This window comes from Oncorhynchus tshawytscha, linkage group LG10 (assembly GCF_018296145.1).
Source record: "Oncorhynchus tshawytscha isolate Ot180627B linkage group LG10, Otsh_v2.0, whole genome shotgun sequence".
NCBI classification, from domain to species: domain Eukaryota; kingdom Metazoa; phylum Chordata; class Actinopteri; order Salmoniformes; family Salmonidae; genus Oncorhynchus; species Oncorhynchus tshawytscha.
This window is the reverse complement of record NC_056438.1, coordinates 47836047-47854512: the sequence shown is the minus strand read 5'-3', so window position 1 is coordinate 47854512 and position 18466 is coordinate 47836047. Positions and strand designations below refer to the sequence as shown.

Here is an 18466-nt window from a genome sequence, read left to right as displayed (position 1 = left end):
TCTCTGTGTCTGGTAGAAAGTAGACTGAACCAGGTTTTCCTCTGGGAATTTGCCTGTGCTTAGCGCATTACATTTCTTTTTTATCCTGAAAACGTCTCCAGTCCATAACGATTACAAGCATACCCATATTACCCATAATATGATGCAGCCACCACTGTGATTGAAAATATGGAGAATGGTACTCAGTAATGTGCTGCCACAAACATAACACCTTCGATTCATGACAAAGGTGAATTGCTTTGCCACATTTTTGCAGATATGGCCCAGACCAGTCACGTTTTGTTGGTCTACCTTGCCTCATCCACACAGTACCCTCACATGGGCTCAGCCTTCATTCTGCTTACACATGTCTAATATTTAAACTTATATCGATTCTTCTTTCTACTTCAAAGAGAACAGTATAGGTACTGAAAATCACCAGATTCTCTTACAGTACCAAGGTAAGACCAAAGTGTAGACTGTATGAGTAACAAAGTTTATTGTAACAGAGGCAGGCAAACGACATGTCAAGGCAGGCTAGGGTCAATAATCCAGAGTAGATGTCAAGGTACAGGATGGCAGGCAGATTCAGAGTCAGGTCAGGCAGGGGTCGATAATCCACAGGTGGAGCAAAGGTACATTAGACTCGTGTGAGTGGTTTCCTCCTAAGTTGGGAAGGATGACTGTATCTTGTAGTGACTGGGTGTATTGATACACCATCCAAAGTGTAATTAATAACTTCACCAGGCTCAAAGGGATGTTCAATGTCCGCTTTGTTATTTTTACCCATCTACAAATACAGTGGCTTCAGAAGGTATTCACCCCCTTGGCATTTTTCCTATTTTGTTGCTTTACAACCTGGAATTAAAATAGATTTTTTGGGGGGGTTGTATCATTTGATTTACACATTATTGTCTGTCTCTATCAGCTTGGCACATCTAGCCACTGAGATTTTTGCCCATTCTTCAAGGCAAAACTGCTCCAGCTCCTGGTGTACAGCAATCTTTAAGTCATACCACAAATTCTCAATTGGATTGAGGTATGGGCTTTGACTAGGCCACTCCAAGACATTTAAATGTATCCCCTTAAACCACTCAAGTGTTGCATTAGCAGTAGGCTTAGCGTCATTGTCCTGCTGGAAGGTAAACCTCCGTCCCAGTCTCAAAGACTGAAAAAGGTTTCCCTCAAGGATTTCCCTGTATTTAGCTCCATCCATCATTTCTGACCAGTTTCCCAATCCCTGCCTATGAAAAACATCCCCACAGCATGATGCTGCCACCACCATGCTTCACTGAGGGGATAGTGTTCTCGGGGTGATGAGAGGTGTTGGGTTTGCGCCAGACATAGTGTTTTCCTTGATGACCAAAAAGCTCAATTTTAGTCTCATCTGACCAGAGTACCTTCTTCCATATGTTTGGGGAGTCTCCCACATGCCTTTTGGCGAACACCAAACGTGTTTGCTTATTTTTTCTTTAAGCAATGGCTTTTTTCTGGCCACTCTTCCGCAAAGCCCAGCTCTGTGGAGTGTACGGCTTAAAGGGGTCCTATGGACATATAATTCAATCTCTTTGCAGCTCCTTCAGGGTTATCTTTGGTCTCTTTGTTGTCTCTCTATTTAATGCCCTCCCTGGTCTGTGAGTTTTGGTGGGCGGCCCTCTCTTGGCAGGTAAAGTTGTGGTGCCATATTCTTTCCATTTTTGAATGATGGATTTAATGGTGCTCCGTGGGATGGTCAAAATTTCAGATATTTTTTTATAACCCAACCCTGATCTGTACTTCTCCTTAAGTTTGTCCCTGACCTGTTTGGAGAGCTCCTTGGTCTTCATGGTGCCGCTTGCTTGATGGTGCCCCTTGCTTAATGGTGTTGCAGACTAAGGGGCCTTTCAGAACAGGTATATATATACTGAGATCGTGTGACACTTAGATTGCAAACAGGTGGACTTTATTGAACTAATTATGTGATTTCTGAAGGTAATTGGTTGCACCAGATTGTATTTAGGGGCTTCATAGCAAAGGGGATGAATACATATACACGCACCACTTTTCTGTTTTTTTTATTTTTTTTATTTTTGAAACAAGTTATTTTTTTCTTTTTACTTCATCAATTTGGACGATTTTGTGTATGTCCATTACATGAAATCCAAATAAAAATCTATTTAAATTAAAGGTTAAATGCATCAAAATAGGAAAAAACACCAAGGGGGATGAATACTTTTTCAAGGTACTCTAGGTGACCTTCATTGCAAGGCATTAGAAAACCTTCCTGATCTTTGTGGTTGAATCTGTGTTTGAAATTCACTGCTGGACTGAGGGACCTAACAGATAATTGTATATGTGGGGTAGAGAGACAAGGTAATCATTCAAAAATAATGTTAAACATTATTAGTCCATGCAACTTATGTGACTTGTTAAGCAAATTGTTTTTACTCCTGAGCCTATTTAGGCTTACCACAAAAAAGGGATTGAATAATTATTGACTCAAGATATTTCACATTTTATAAAAATGTTTTTTTTAAAAACATAATTCTCCATTGACATTATGGGATAGTGTGTATAGGTCATTGACAAAACAATCTCAATGTAATCATTTTTTTATTCAGGCAGTAACACAACAAAATGTGGTCCAGGGGTGACATAGTGACATGAATATACGCAATTGAATCAGACGAATAAAATTATAATCTTGACAAATCGATTGTCTTTTAATGTTTTCTCAAGTGCCTAACCATTTTAGTTGGAATGTAAAATCATGACTTTCGTAACATTTAAGGGGCAATCTGCAGTTGAAACAACAACAACAACAAAAAAACAGACAGCCCGTCACTGTCTTTGGTAAACAGCTGAGGGATGGGGCCGGAGAAAAATACGGTGTCTTCATACTTTCTGGAAGAAAAAAAAACGGTACATTTCTACATCCATTATACACTTCATCCATTTACAATAATAAAGTCTTTGTCTTTAAAATAACAAAAAAAAAGTATTGACAAATACAGCCCAGCTGTATCCATTCAGTAGCTGAACAACATACAAGCATTTCTAATAGTTATTTTCTTCAAGTAAATGGAAACTCCTTCAAGTTCCACATTGTATACAGAGTAAACTAACTTGCTTTTGTTCATGTAAGACATTTGTAATAGGTATCCATATTTAAAAACATAATAATTACTTCATAGCTTAATATTCAACAACACAAAATAAATATTAAATACATAAATTAATCAATAATAAATAACTAAATAAAGCAAATTAAGCTAAAACGAGGCCATCTTTAGAACACTGAGAAACTGTGTATTTGTGTACTTGAATAGAACCTAGTGTTTAAGTTATTTAAAGCTCTGAAGTCCTTTCTTTGAACAGAACACCTGGGTTCATGTCACTCAGGTGTGCCTCACTTGTGTTGACTGACGCCGACTCAAATGCTCTCAAAAAATCAGGCACTTGAAAGGACACCATCGGACAAGAACCCTTGACATTGCTGCACACCAGCCTCTCCAATGAAGCAGTGTTGACGATGTCAAAGCCCACACTCCCGCCGAACGTGCTGGGCATCCAGTATTCCGGCGAGCAAATGGGGTTTCCCAGGAGACCTTTCAGGGAGTAGGGTGCACCCATCTCGACCATAGTCTCCCCGAAAACAGCGTTAGGTCTGGGGCGCTCCACCAGAAGGCCTGGGTACAGCTCCACAGCATCTACATCCCCATATAGACTCTCTAGTTCCGCAGCCAGCTCTGTCTCTCCTGCAACACCAACAGAACAACAAACAAAGGGTTAATAACTCTAGCCTGCTACTCACAAATGTCTATACCACAATGCAGCAAAAGAAAGGCATGCAATACATCCTCACCTCCCCCCCAAAAAATAAGTTGACAAACAAGGTGCATGCTATGACAAGTCTGTGTTTTGGTCTTTATGGGAACTCAATGACACAAGTACAGACACCATACACTTGGATCACTCCCTCCCTGCCCACTCATTCCCTGCCCACTCTCTATCAGCAGCTGTCATGAAGGTGGTAACCATTCCAATAACAAAAGAACTGAACCAATCCTGTCACTTTATCCAGGGACTACTTCAGTTGCCATGGACCTGTGCTTACTAAATGTTACCTTTCACCTAGTAACTAAGTAACTATTAGATTGAGGATATACACATATCATAATAGGGTGTGTACAATTTTAGTTCTCACCTGTGAGGTCCTCAAAGGAGGTGTAGGCCCTCATGTTGAAGCGTTTCCTGTAGGCGTTGAGGGACTGGTAACGCATGTCTCTGCTGTGCTCCAGGGCCTTAGCTGCCACACCCACTAGTGCAGGAGGCAGGTTCCGTCCACCAGCCACCTGGGAACCAAAGGGAATCAAGATCCTCGGTCAATATCAACTTTTGACACCTTTTTTTCTATGTAAAAATATCTTGTTGGGGTATGGTGTCTGTTGTCATTCTCGTTAATATATTTCCAGCATTAGATATAGGTGTTGTTGCCCTATGAAGTGAACACCTACCAAACTCCAGTGCCCTTATACAGCTCCACTCATTTATTCATTATTTAGCATATAAAGTTGATATAAGAATTGTCACTTAGGCCCCAATGAAAGACTATTGCTGTTAGGATCTTAGTGTCCACTCATTTCCGCTATTCCTCATTGGACCCCACGGTGTCCACCCCACCAGACAACTCACCCTTCCAGCGATCTGCTTGGTGAAGGACTCCACCAGGTTGTTGATGCCGTGCTCTGTGACCAGGGAGTTGTTGAAGACAAACTGGGGGTAGGTGTAGGCACGGTCCTCAATGCTGAAGGTTTCAGGCATCAGCGGGTGCCAGTGGTACAGGGTATTGAACTCAGCTGCGATACGGTTCTGGTACTGGAAACGCTGGTTGAAGAGGAGCTCCGGGTCGAACTTGAGCTGGAAGTTGTAGCCACTCAGGTGCTGGACATAGTCCTCAATCACGATCTTAATGGTCTCGCCTGCGAGCCAGGAAAGAAGGGAGGGCGGGAGTAAGAGAATGCATGACGACTCTCCTTGAGGTTGGTGAGACATTTCTCAATAAACACCTGACACCCAAATATAGAGTTTTGATCTGTTTTATACAGAGCTGTTTTCATCTGTATGCATTGTACAGTTTCTAGAACATACTTGAATATCGCCATACTTTGATCATATACGATTCCCATTATAAGGACCTGAAGCGTTTATGACCAGTAGGTACAGTATGCGTGTCCACTTTTGGTACCGGTGACTCACCAATTAGGATAAGGCGTGTGGTCTGGAAGATGCGTTCGTCGTCCCATTCGGGATGCTCCTGCCTCAGGACGTCACAGACACGGTTGTGCTCGCGCAGCCAGATGGTGGCATACATCATGAGCCCGGGGACCAAGCCAAAATGCTCGTGGCCCACAGCGAAGCGGTGCTCCTCGTGCACTTGGGGTGGGTAGTGCATCTCGGCCCCAACCTCCCTTACCAATGGGGGGTAGACCTCGCCGTTCAAAACCCGATACTTCAGTTTGCCATCCTTGAACAGCCTCAGCTTGTGCTGTCTCTCCAGAGTGTCTCCGTACACATGGTTTAAGTCCACCTGAAACACAGAGGTAGAAAGTGAGTCCAAACATACCCTCTAAGCCTAAGTTAAAGTCAACCATGAAACAAAATGGAAAAATATTTTCACATGACAGGCCCACTATTTGTCATGTATTGTAAATTAGACTTACGCCATGGCCCAAGGCTTTGGTGAAAGCTGGTCCTTTCATGAAGTCTGATTTGAAGAACTGGTGGGTGAAGTGCTGGGCGAAGAAGGCGAACATGAGATTGGAACCCTGAGGATCCGGAATGAACCGCTTCCTCAACAAAACCTTCTCCACCACGAGCTTGACATCCGGGAGCACTGCTCTTCCTATCAAGAGACACAAAAAAAAAGATGTTGGGAACATAATGTATTTGGTTAATAAAGACAGTTAAAATAATGTTCATATGACTGCGTTATTGTTCCATCTCCTTTTGGACTCTTGGGAAGTCTGTGACTTTCGACTGGTGGGAATGATTGAGTAACCCATCGGAGGGGAATTTTTAAGTTTTCCATAATCTCAGGTAAACTGTAAGGAATCCCAAAAGACTGGTTAGGCGGGAACTCATTACCTGCGGTTCCCATAGGTGTAGGGCAGTCCTTTGGCAATGGGGGGAGTGTCCGTGTGTAGTAAGACAGGTTGGAGTAGGCCTCCCAGCTCTTGTAGCCATAATCAGCATTGTAAGTCGGTGGGCTGTCCACCAAATGTGAGCGGGCTATAGAGGCAAAGGCAGAAATATTAATTTTGTTAGGAAGCTGAGCAAAGACCTAGTCTTTTAAATTGAATGTAAAAATTAAAAATATTTTCAATGTATAATTTCATTCTTTCTTCTATTCTTACTTTATCTCCATACTTCCCATATCAGTAAATATCATATATCCACATAATTAGTTGAGTCAACTTTCATTCATAGACAAATCTTAATGCAAACTTCTATAATGCGCTGACGAAAAGGTTTTACTATTTCAACTTACATGTCAGGACATAGCTCATTATAGCGTTTCTCACAAAGGTGATCTTGTTGATGACGTTCCACAACCCTTTGTAGTGAGTAAGGATATAGTGAATAGTGTTCGGAGCTGGTTTCAATGATATTTTTATCCATGTTAGGAATTCAGCTGCAGAGTGGATAGAAGTGGGAAATATGTATAACAACAATAACGAATAAATCGCGTTAATAAGAATGCCCCATTATATCGTTGGTATAATCTGTATTACTGAAAATGTTTTACTTACGAGTTGTGCAGTTCTTTCCATAATATCCAGTCCTTGTGCAGTCGCACTCATAGTTGTCAAAGCCTTTTGAATTACATAACCCCCTATTTTCACAAGGCTGTGCACAGCAAGGATCAACTGAAAAGATACGGCAAAAGTTTAGAAGGCTATACAAAATTATTATTAATGACTATTTTTTTTTCAAAACAAGCATTATAATATTTAACAAACAATTCAGATAAATCGAAAACACCTTATGTACAGTAAAGGTATAATTTAGTTATTCACAATAGAATAACTAAAGATGAAAAAAATATTCACATGAGAATCAAAATAAATATGCTCACCTCCTTCGCAGAAGTAGAGCCCCACAGTCAAGAGCAAAATTATACAGATTACTTTATTCATCCCCGAAAGATTCTATTGAATCGCAATCCGGTATAAAATGTCAAATTCCAGTCGACTCCTGCTCACTTCTGGTCACAGTGATTCTGAGGTTCTTGGATGCCTGGTCCATATTTATGTGTGATGCTCATTCCAAGCTCCTACGCAAACTATTACGCTCTTGTCGAGGGGAGCCGGGGAGGGGAACATTTTAACCAATCATCTTCCTCTTGGAGGTATTTGGTCTATTCTGCATGCAGTCTATTTTGGCATCCACATAGTGAGAATTTAAAACAATAAAACAAAAGTAACGGTATTTACAGTGTATTCAATCACTGAACATTGTTTTTTCGTCTTATTTTATTCTATTGTGTAAAGATTCATAAGAAAAGTAACACATTTTCTAAAAACGTATAAGAATCTACCGCACATCCAAAATCGATTAGTGAAAAAATGAACAACAGGAAAAAGTATCCGCACACTTCCAGGTAGATCCAAAAAGTATTTTGGATCGTAGCTATACTTTCGGTCAGTTGACCTCTGGCTCTCTGTGTGTCCTTATCTATCACTATGGTTTTTGGAGAAATGCTCCGATGAAGGTCGACTGACCGAAAGCGTAACTACAATCAAAATAAATTTGCATCTGACTGGACGTGTGTTGAGACTTTTCCTTGTTTTCCCACTGAATATTGATAACAAAACTGAAAGAAATACAGCCTACAGCCCTACACTGTTGCGACTAAGTATCCATTGTTATTTGAGACACCAGGCTAATACCACACTAAAGTTTGTCGGCCATAGGGAAGATTTACTTTACCATCATAGGCTATCTGACGCTGTCAACAAACGTTTTGGCACACAATACTAAAGTATTTGGACTTTATTGTGTTTAGTTTTTGGTACATGTATATGTATCTGTTTCGGGTTGTAACATTTGTATGTGTTTTAAATTGTTAACCCTCCTGTTATGTTGAGGGTCAACTTGACCCATTTCTGCTTTTGAGTTGTCTAAAATACTAGTTTACCTCTGTTTTTCGCCATGAAATGAAATGACTTTTCCTAATTTAGGGTATAAACCTAACTTCAAAATGTGGACACACTGATGTGTTGTGGAATGTCTGTAGATTTTTTTATTCAAACATGAGTTGGTGCGTCATTTTGACCAAGGAGGCTTTCGTCTGTATAGATATTTGCACAGGTCCAAAATAAACAAGTGTCTTTGATGTGTTTTGTTTTGACTGGTTCTGGTTGCACTTTTATCATTATGTTTGGGTGAAAAGGAGCTTTCCCCAAGCTTCTCCTTCTCAGTGCCAGAGCAGCAGATCTCTGACACAGACACTGCAAAAATGAGCTCCAAAAAAAATGTTCAGTCAACGAAGCCTCTTCACAAATTCTGGACTGTGACAGTGAAATAGAAGAAGAGGTTTCAGAGACAGAAGGCATTTCAGAGATAGAGGACAATGCGGTTGATGATCCAGATAATGCATTTTTTCTTTGGTGAAGAGGATTCAGAAGAGGGGTCTGGTATACCATCCCCTCCATCAGATGAGAGGACATGAAAGTCTAAAGAAGGTACTATAAGGAAGTCAAGGTAGACTGTCAGCTTCCAGTGTATTCAAAATTGTTCCAGGGCCTACACAATTTGACCCCCTCTCGCCAGGACGGTAAAACCAGCACCACTTGTGTAGAAAGCACACATGTACATTGTGTTCAACATGTGGAGAGAAAGATTGAATGGATCATTTTGACCAATAGGGTCAAATCACACCTAAGTGTTACTGTTACCGGGAATTCTAAAACAATGCCTGCTTAGGGAAACAGAAAAGGCTTGTTTGTGAGAAAGGAAATATGTTTAACAAAAAGTTCTCAAATATATCGTTTTTGAAATGAAATGGTCTTGTATTTCTTTCTTTCTGTAAGGTCTGAGAAGACAAAATAAAGTTTGGTCTGTTTTTACTTGGTTCTTTGACTGTCTTGAGTGTGTTTAAACTGTGTGTGTCAATCTGACCCAATCCACAATGGATGTCACCCCCCTCGCCCTAGCTGTTTTTCTCATTTTTATTCTCATTCATATTAACACAATATTATTTTACTTTGAAAATGCATTATTGGTAAACTTCCAAAGCAATAACCAGTATGTAAGGCATGGACAATATATATAGAAATCATGGCCTTTTGTTTCGTAAAAACAGTAGGATAAATATAAATGTTCTCGTCTTTCCTTTTTAAGAGCTTTTTAAGACCATGTGCACGGACCATGTACAGTATGGACGGTGGGAGCTGTATGGACGGTCAGACGCATTTGTCGTCATTTGGCGCCGACATGTGGACAAATGTACAACTGTCTTTACAGCAGTGGTGGAAAAAGTACTAAATTGTCATACTTGAGTAAAAGTAGAAATACCTTAATATAAAATGACTGAAGAAAAAGTCAAAGTCACCCAGTAAAATACTACTTGAGTAAAAGTCTAAAAGTACTTGGTTTTAAAAATACTTAAAATCAAAAAGTAAATGGAATTGCTAAAGTGTAGTTAGGTATCAAAAGTAAAAGCAGATATAATTTAAAATTCCTTATATTAAGCAAACCAGACGGCACAATTGTTTTATTGACGAATAGCCAGGGGCACACTCCAACACTCAAACATAATTCACAAACGAAGCATTTGTGTTTAGTGAGTCTGCCAGATCAGATGTACTGTATCTCCACCAGAATTCCCACCAGCTTGGTACAAGGTCATCAAGTTTCTCATTAGCAGCTTTGAGAAATTCCTTGAATATAATGCTCACCCACCCGGGGGATTTGGCTTTGTTTGACCAACCTTGCCAGGCAGGCTCAGACTCTTGAGGGGGCAGTGTTGCTTTAGTGGGTCACTGACCGCGTTTATCTATCTGTCTTGGCCACGTATAGGCTACTTGCAGTCGGCCTATAAAACAGATAAGGACTTCTCCTTAGTGTGTGGGTTGCTCAGGTGGGTGTCTAGGGTATAGGGTTGGGGACCGTTCCATCATGATAGGACAATAAATAAATAGCCTATTTGTCATTTATTTTCAAATGTATATCCCATATCTGCACAAAATAGAAAACTCTGTCACAACTCCTGCTCACAGACACACATGGGCTCTGGCATTTGCAACCATTTCCATTTTTCCCCACACTTTTCCAATCACAAAAACACACACCCCATATTCAATCACAACCACACTCCTCCCATATATACACCCGCACATACCCACATACTGGCTCTCTATGTCCTCTGTTTATTGTGTTTGTATACCCTACAATGTTGATTCCCACCTAATTTCAGGCTTTTTGAGTACATTTTGTTTTCCAGTTCCTTTATATTTGAAAAAAAGTATTATGTCTATAATTGTCCCTTCTTCTAATGCTGTCTTTTATCCATTTATAAAAATAAATTCAAACATAAATTATTTTACAACATTCCCTATCGTGAATGGTATAGTGTATTTGTAATTTATGTCTTTAGCGATTTGTTTTGTTTTCCTCTTTTTTTAAAATTACAATCCCTACCATGGATAGTATTGGGTGTTCCATTATTCAGATATATCGTTGGGGCCGCAGGGTAGCCTAGTGGTTAGAGCGTTGGACTGGTAAACCGAAAGGTTTCATGTTCAAATCCCCGAGCTGACAAGGTACAAATCTGTCGTTCTACCCCTGAACAGGCAGTTCCTAGGCCGTGATTGAAAATAAGAATTTGTTCTTAACTGACTCGTCTGAAGGTAGTCTTGGTGTCTCGCAATAGTTGGTTATCAATGTACAGCTTATCGACTACGAGAGCTACACGTTTCCATTTTAGTCTACTCACTTTGAAGAGTGGGTAGAGAACTTTGTGCCGTTCTGCAATTTCCTTCAGGAACTGATCATTCATGTCTATTTTCGTGCCAGCTCAGGCTTTTAACCATTATTTATCATTAAAGAATGCAAATCTGACTCAAACTATGTCATGCTAAAGTTTGATTTACTCTACAGTATCACCTGGGATCTGTAGCGTTTTAACCAGGAAATCTTTCACCACACTCGCTGGATCTTCACCCTCATTCCCTTTAATACCGGTAAATACCATATTTTCCCGCCTAGATCTAGTCTGTATTTCAAGTAAAATTTCTCTCAGAGTAACGTCCGTTTCAATAGTACTGACTGCACCTTTAAGCTTGTTTGTTTCTTTCTTTCTTTCTTTCTCTATTGTCGCGTCTTTTTCGTCACTCATCTCAAGTTCAAGTAAGCCCAATATAATTGATCGACTTTAGCAAGTTGGTTTCTACGCTTGCCGTTCCTGGTGGTGAAAAGCATACATCGTTTGTGCCAGTCGAGGAGTCTACTTTTCTTTTGGGGATTGGTTCTCTGCTTATTCTTCAACATGTTTTGGTGTTGAATGTATTGGTAATATTGGTTGATACATATCTCTAGTCTTATCATTTTGTTTTGTGTTATCCAGATTGAAGGTTATTTCCCACCAGCATACGAGTATGTGGAGTGAAGTGCTAATATTTAGTCAGATTTACAGATATTGAATATTAGGTTTTTATCTTGAGGCATTCTGCTCTGTTGTCTATAGACCGCCATTGATCCCTATCAACAGAGTAAACGTTATCATATGATGAATGTTTTATTAAGTACGGTGTGACAAGTATTGTAAATAATTATGTGTTCCTGGGTGGGATCAACGTGTGTCTTAAAAAAGGTCATAAGGTCACCAAAATTGTGCTACGGCTATACACGACTGGCCCACCCGTGGCAGGCGGGGATACTGACCACTCACTATACTAATGAGGAGCACATGCCTGCCTTTCCACAGCGCCACCACTCCTTATGTGAGTCAATCAGTGAAATTCCATTGGCCCGTGCCCACACTCTCCCTACGCAACCTCACTCACTATTCACAGCGTTCACACAGTGCTCAGTTCCTTCAGCCCTCCTTCTCCATCCCCTACACTGCAGAAGAGAAGCCGAGAAAGGGGTTGGGGGGAATGTTAGAGCTCCCCTCCCCTTCCCCTGTTCTACCCAGTGGGAGAAAAGCAGGGGATGGCTGACTGAGTGGCGTGATGTGAGGGTGAAAAGAAATGTGTTTGTGTGGAAAGTTGAGCAAACCTCTATTTTATTTCTCAGAGGCTGGCAGGCTGGCAGGCTGAAATGGATTGGCAACACACAATAAGCTCATTATACACACATTCCACATTGGGATGGACCTATTCCATTGATGGTGTCTCACTAAGGAACCTCTTCCTTTGGGTTGCTTTTAGCTACTCTGCCACTGGCCAAATCATGCAACAAAGAGAACCTATACCTGTGGAATGGTTAACCACTTATTTGTATATAATAGATAACAAATAGTATACTGCCCTGTTGCCAATAGAGAGATATATTCAAAAAAGTGGGCCAGGAGATGCAATGATTCATTAATGGTTTGAATGTGTTTAAAAATCTGTCTTTGTGAACCGGTAGTGTAGCAATGTTTCATGTAAATTAAAGTTATGGGTTCCTGTTTCACAGGTAGACAATGTTGTTTACAAGTATCAAATACTGATAAAGAAATGGACAATATGGACTGGACAGTATGTGTGCGATGGTATGTGTTTAGAAAATGGGTCAATGTTTATTTACATGACAAATGAAACTGCTATTTGCCTTTTAAATTAGCCCTATGTGTGTAGTAACTCAAACTTTTGACAGAATAAGCCCACGTAAATTGCATTGTCATTCTTGATGCACTAATATCGTCAAGAAATTAAGATCTGCATTAGAACATTGAGTGCATACCTAGTCCCCTCCTGTACTCCCTGTTCACCCACGACTGCGTGGCCAAGCACGACTCCAACACCATCATTAAGTTTGCCGACGATACAACAGTGGTAGGCCTGATCGCCAACAACGATGAGACAGCCTATTGGGAGGAGGTCAGAGACCTTGCAGTGTGGTGCCAGGACAACAACCTCTCACTCAATGGGAGCAAGACAAAGGAGTTGATCGTGGACTACAGGAAAATTCTCATCGACGAGGCTGTAGTGGAGCAGGTTGAGAACTTCAAGCTCCTTGGTGTCCACATCACCAACAAACTATCATATGGTCCAAACACACCAAGACAGTTGTGAAGAGGGCACGACAACACCTTTTCCCCCTCAGGAGACTGAAAAGATTTGGCATGGGTCCCCAGATCCTTAAAAAGTTCTACAGCTGCACCATCAAGAGCATCCTGACCGGTTGCATCACCGACTGGTATGGCAACTGCTCGGCATCCAACCATCACCCTCACCTACAGAGGGTAGGGCGTACGGCAAGGTACATCACTGGGGCCAAGCTTCTTGTCATCCAGGAACTATGTAGTAGGGGGTGTCAGAGGAAGGCCCTAAAAATGGTCAAAGACTCCAGTCATAGACTGTTCTCTCTGCTACCAAGCGAGCGGTACCGGCAAGCGGTACCGGAGTGTCAATCCAAGGGCTTGTGTGTAAGCATTTCACAGTAAGGTCTAAACCTGTTGTATTTGGCGCGTGTGAATAAAATTTGATTGTATTTGTATTGTGGGATTGTATACTTGCTATGTGTGCAAGTGGAAGGGAATCACATACAGCTCTTGGTAGACCAAAAAGAGATCATTACAAAAACAATGACTCAGCTCTAAGACCTTTTTGTCTGTGAACCAGCTGTCTAGACATATGCTCCTGCATTTTCCCTAGTAAAAACTTCAAAGACTCACACACTTGTCATCTACTGTAGAAATTGAATGCTGACTCAATGTTTCACCCCTATTTCCTGGTTTTCAAAGGTATATTTAATAACACATACTACTAACACTTAAGTGAATCACCTAAACACTCAGTATCTATTCCATTCATAAACTGGAATAAACTGGAGCAGGAATGTGTTGGTTGACTCATGTTATGTCACAGTACCCTCTGTTAACCTAGTTGACTAGGCTGACTAGGCTCTCAACTTAGCATACTTCGTTGTCCGCTGATGGTTAGCGGGGTCCTCGTTGTATTGAAAGTGGTTAGGGTTAGGCTTATGGCAGTGGTATGGCATACAGGAGTCATAGAACGTCCTACCTCTTGCTAGGAACCCACTTAAGCAACATGTTTCAATAGGCTACATGGGAATTTCGTCATTCCTCATTTAAGCAATGTGTTTCAATAGGCTACCTGGGAATTTCGTCATTCCTCATTTAAGCAATGTGTTTCAATAGGCTACCTGGGAATTTCGTCATTCCTCATTTAAGCAATGTGTTTCAATAGGCTACCTGGGAATTTCGTCATTCCTCACCTATAATTGCGAGGGAAGTTCCCTCTTCTCTCTCACACCACAGTTTCCGGGTTAGAGCGTTAGGCCAGTAACCAAAATTCTGCTGGTTCGAATTATAGAGCTGACAAAGTTAAAAATCTGTTGCAATGCAGTTGAGCAAGGCACTTAACCCCAATTGCTCCAGGGGTGCTGCAAAATGGTGACCCTGTCTGTGAAGCCACTCTCCACGGGTGTCTCGGGGGGAGTTGGGATATGCAAAAAACACATTTGCATTACACACTTGTACAAGTGTGTAACAGGACAAATAAAAGTACCCACCAACTTCAGTAACCCTACCAATGGCTATGAAACTGAAATAAAGCACAGTCAAATCTAACCTAAGAGAGACAATACACTCAATACATTTGATCTGACACAGCATATTTTTTGATTACTTAACCTTTACCTATCTAGAAAAGTCTGTTAAGAACAAATTCTTACTTACAATGACAGCCTAGGAACAGTGGGTTAACTGCCTTGTTCAAGGGCAGAACAACAGATTTTTACGTTGTCGGCTCAGAGATTCAATCTAGCAACCTTTCGGTTACTGGCCTAAAGCTCTAACCACTAGGCTACCTGCCGCCCCAAAATTATTCACATGGATTTTGTCTAATATACAACGATACCTTGTTTATTATTATTCTCAAATGGTCACTATGCAACCTCAATAATACTTCTTATTTATGTGGCTCATAGGCTGCGTTCAGACGGGCAGCTAATTTCTAATCTTTTTTTCCACTAAATGGTCTTTTGACCATTCAGATCAGCTCTGAAAAAGAGCTGCTGTGAAAAGATCTTATGTGACTGGTCATAAAACCAATTAGTGAAAAAAAGATCAGAAGTGGGCTGCCTGTCTAAACGCATTCATAATGTTTTATTGGTACACCTGTTTAGCAAAAAAAAAATATATACAGTACCAGTCAAAAGTTTGGACACACCTACTCCCACCTACTCAAGGGTTTTCCTTAATTTTTTTACTATTTTCTACATTGTAGAATAAAAGTGAAGACATCAAAACCATGAAATAATACATATGGAATCATGTAGTAACCAAAAACGTGTTAAATCTAAATAGATTTTAAATTTGAGATTCTTCAAAGTAGCCACCCTTTGCCTTGACGACAGCTTTGCACACTCTTGGCATTCTCTCAACCAGCTTCACCTGGAATGCTTTCACAACAGTCTTGTAGGTGTTCTCACATGCTGTATGCTGAGCACTTGTTGGCTGTTTATCCTTCACTCTGTGGTCCAACTCATCCCAAGCCATGTCAATTGGGTTGACGTTGGGTGATTGTAGAGGCCAGGTCATCTGATGCAGAACTCCATCAATCTCCTGCTTGGTCAAATAGACCTTACACAGACTGGAGGTGTGTTCGGTCATTGTCCAGTTGAAAAACAAAGGACAGTCCCACCAAGCAAAGTCACCAGCAAAAGCACCCCCACACCATCACACCTCTTCCTCCACGGTGGGAACCACACATATGGAGATCATCCGTTCACCTACTCTGCGTCTCACAAAGACCCCGAGGTTGGAACCAAAAATCTCAAATTTGGACTCCAGACCAAAGGACAGATTGCCACCAGTCTGATGTTCATTGCTCGTGTTTCTTGCCCCAAGCAAGTCTCTTCTTATTATTGGTGTCCTTTAGTGGTGGTTTATTTGCAGAAATACGACCATGAAGGCCTGAGTCACGCAGTCTCCTCTGAATAATTGATGTTGAGATGTGTCTGTTATTTGAACTCTGTGAAGCATTTATTTGGGCTGCAATCTGAGGTGCAGTTAACTCTAATGAACTTATCCTCTGCAGCAGAGGTATCTTTGGATCTTACTTTCCTGTGCCGGTCCTCATGAGAGCCAGTTTCATCATTGCGCTTGATGGTTTTTGCTCTTGAAATTTTCCGGATTGACTGAACTTCTTAGGGCTAGGCGTCCTATCAGCGGGACACCTGTCGATATCTTCCGGTGAAAATGGAGGATGCGCAATTCAAATAAATAATCATAAAAATTATGTATATTAAACATTTAGGTACATACAAGTGTCTTATATCAGTTAAAAGCTTAAAGTCTTGTACATCTAACTGCATTGTCCGATTTACAATAGGCTTGACAGCGAAAGCATGCCATGCGATTGTTTGAGGACGGCGCCCCACATCAAAATATTTTTCAACCAACACCTGACATCACAAATAGCGATTAAATATTCATTTACTTTTTGAAAATCTTCCTCTGATTTGCAATCCACAGGGTCCCAGCTACAACATGCATGGTCGTTTTGTAAGATAAAATCGTTCTTTATATCCCAAAAAGTCAGTTTAGTTGGCGCCATCGAATTGAGTTATCCACTCGTTCAATTTGCAGAGAAAGGAATCCAAAAAGCCATAATATGGACATGGTATTTTAACAAATAGGGTTATCTTCTGTATACCACCCCTACCTTGTCACAAAACAACTGATTGGCTCAAACGCATTAAGGAGGAAAGAAATTACACAAATTAACTTTTAACAAGGCACTCCTGTTAATTGAAATGCATTCCAGGTGACTACCTCAAGAAGCTGGTTGAGAGAATGCCAAGAGTGTGCAAAGCTGTCATCAAGGCAAAGGGTGGCTACTTTGAAGAATCTCAAATATATTTTGATTTGTTTAATACTTTTTTGGTTACTACATGACTCCATGTGTGTTTTTCATAGTTTTGATGTCTTCACTATTATTCTACAATGTAGAAAATAGTAAAAATAAAGAAAAACCCTTGAATGAGTAGGTGTGTCCAAACTTTTGACTGGTACTGTATATACAGTGGGGCAAAAAGTATTTAGTCAGCCACCAATTGTGCAAGTTCTCCCACTTAAAAAGATGAGAGAGGCCTGTAATTTTCATCATAGGTACACTTCAACTGACAGACAAAATGAAAAAAAAAAATGCAGAAAATCACAGGATTTGTAATGAATTTATTTGCAAATTATGGTGGAAAATAGGTATTTGGTCAATAACAAAAGTTTATCTCAATACTTTGTTAAATACCCTTTGTTGGCAATGACAGAGGTCAAACGTTTTCTGTAAGTCTTCACAATGTTTTCACATACTGTTGCTGGTATTTTGTCCCATTCCTCCATGCAGATCTCCTCTAGAGCAGTGGTGTTTTGGGGCTGTTGCTGGGCAACACAGACTTTCAACTCCCTCCAAAGATTTTCTATGGGGTTTAGATCTGGAGACTGGCTAGGCCACTCCAGGACCTTGAAATGCTTCTTACGAAGCCACTCCTTCGTTGCCCGGGCGGTGTGTTTGGGTTCATTGTCATGCAGAAAGACCCAGCCACGTTTCATCTTCAATGCCCTTGCTGATGGAAGGAGGTTTTCACTCAAAATCTCACGATACATGGCCCCATTCATTCTTTCCTTTACACAGATCAGTCGTCCTGATCCCTTTGCAGAAAAACAGCCCCAAAGCATGATGTTTCCACCCCCATGCTTCACAGTAGGTATGGTGTTCTTTGGATGCAACTCGGCATTCTTTGTTCTCCAAACACGACGAGTTGAGTTTTTACCAAAAAGTTATATTTTGGTTTCATCTGACCATATGACATTCTTCCATTCTTCTTCTGGATCATCAAAATGCTCTCTAGCAAACTTCAGACGGCCTGGACATGTACTGGCTTAAGCAGGGGGACACGTCTGGCACTGCAGGGTTTGAGTCCCTGGCGGCATAGTGTGTTACTGATGGTAGGCTTTGTTACTTTGGTCCCAGCTCTCTGCAGGTCATTCACTAGGTCCCCCCGTGTGGTTCTGGGATTTTTGCTCACCGTTCTTGTGTTCATTTTGACCCCATGGGGGGAGATCTTGCGTGATGCCCCAGATCGAGGGAGATTATCAGTGGTCTTGTATGTCTTCCATTTCCTAATAATTGCTCCCACAGTTGATTTCTTCAAACCAAGCTGCTTACCTATTGCAGATTCAGTATTGCCAGCCTGGTGCAGGTCTACAATTTTGTTTCTGGTGTCCTTTGACAGCTCTTTGGTCTTGGCCATAGTGGAATTTGGAGTGTGA

At 41.0% G+C, this 18466-nt stretch overlaps 1 protein-coding gene across 1 annotated transcript; it reads right to left on the bottom strand.

Annotated features, from left to right (window-relative positions):
- Window positions 1-2554: 2554 nt before the first annotated feature.
- LOC112260348 (prostaglandin G/H synthase 2) lies at window positions 2555-7255 on the bottom strand. Its single transcript, XM_024435379.2, has 9 exons — window positions 7097-7255; window positions 6771-6887; window positions 6509-6652; window positions 6106-6249; window positions 5682-5863; window positions 5218-5548; window positions 4654-4940; window positions 4166-4313; window positions 2555-3716 (listed from the first exon to the last, which is right to left on the bottom strand). The coding sequence occupies exons 1-9, from the start codon at window positions 7155-7157 to the stop codon at window positions 3307-3309; spliced, it is 1824 nt and encodes a 607-aa protein (XP_024291147.1). The 5' UTR covers window positions 7158-7255; the 3' UTR covers window positions 2555-3306.
- Window positions 7256-18466: the final 11211 nt, after the last annotated feature.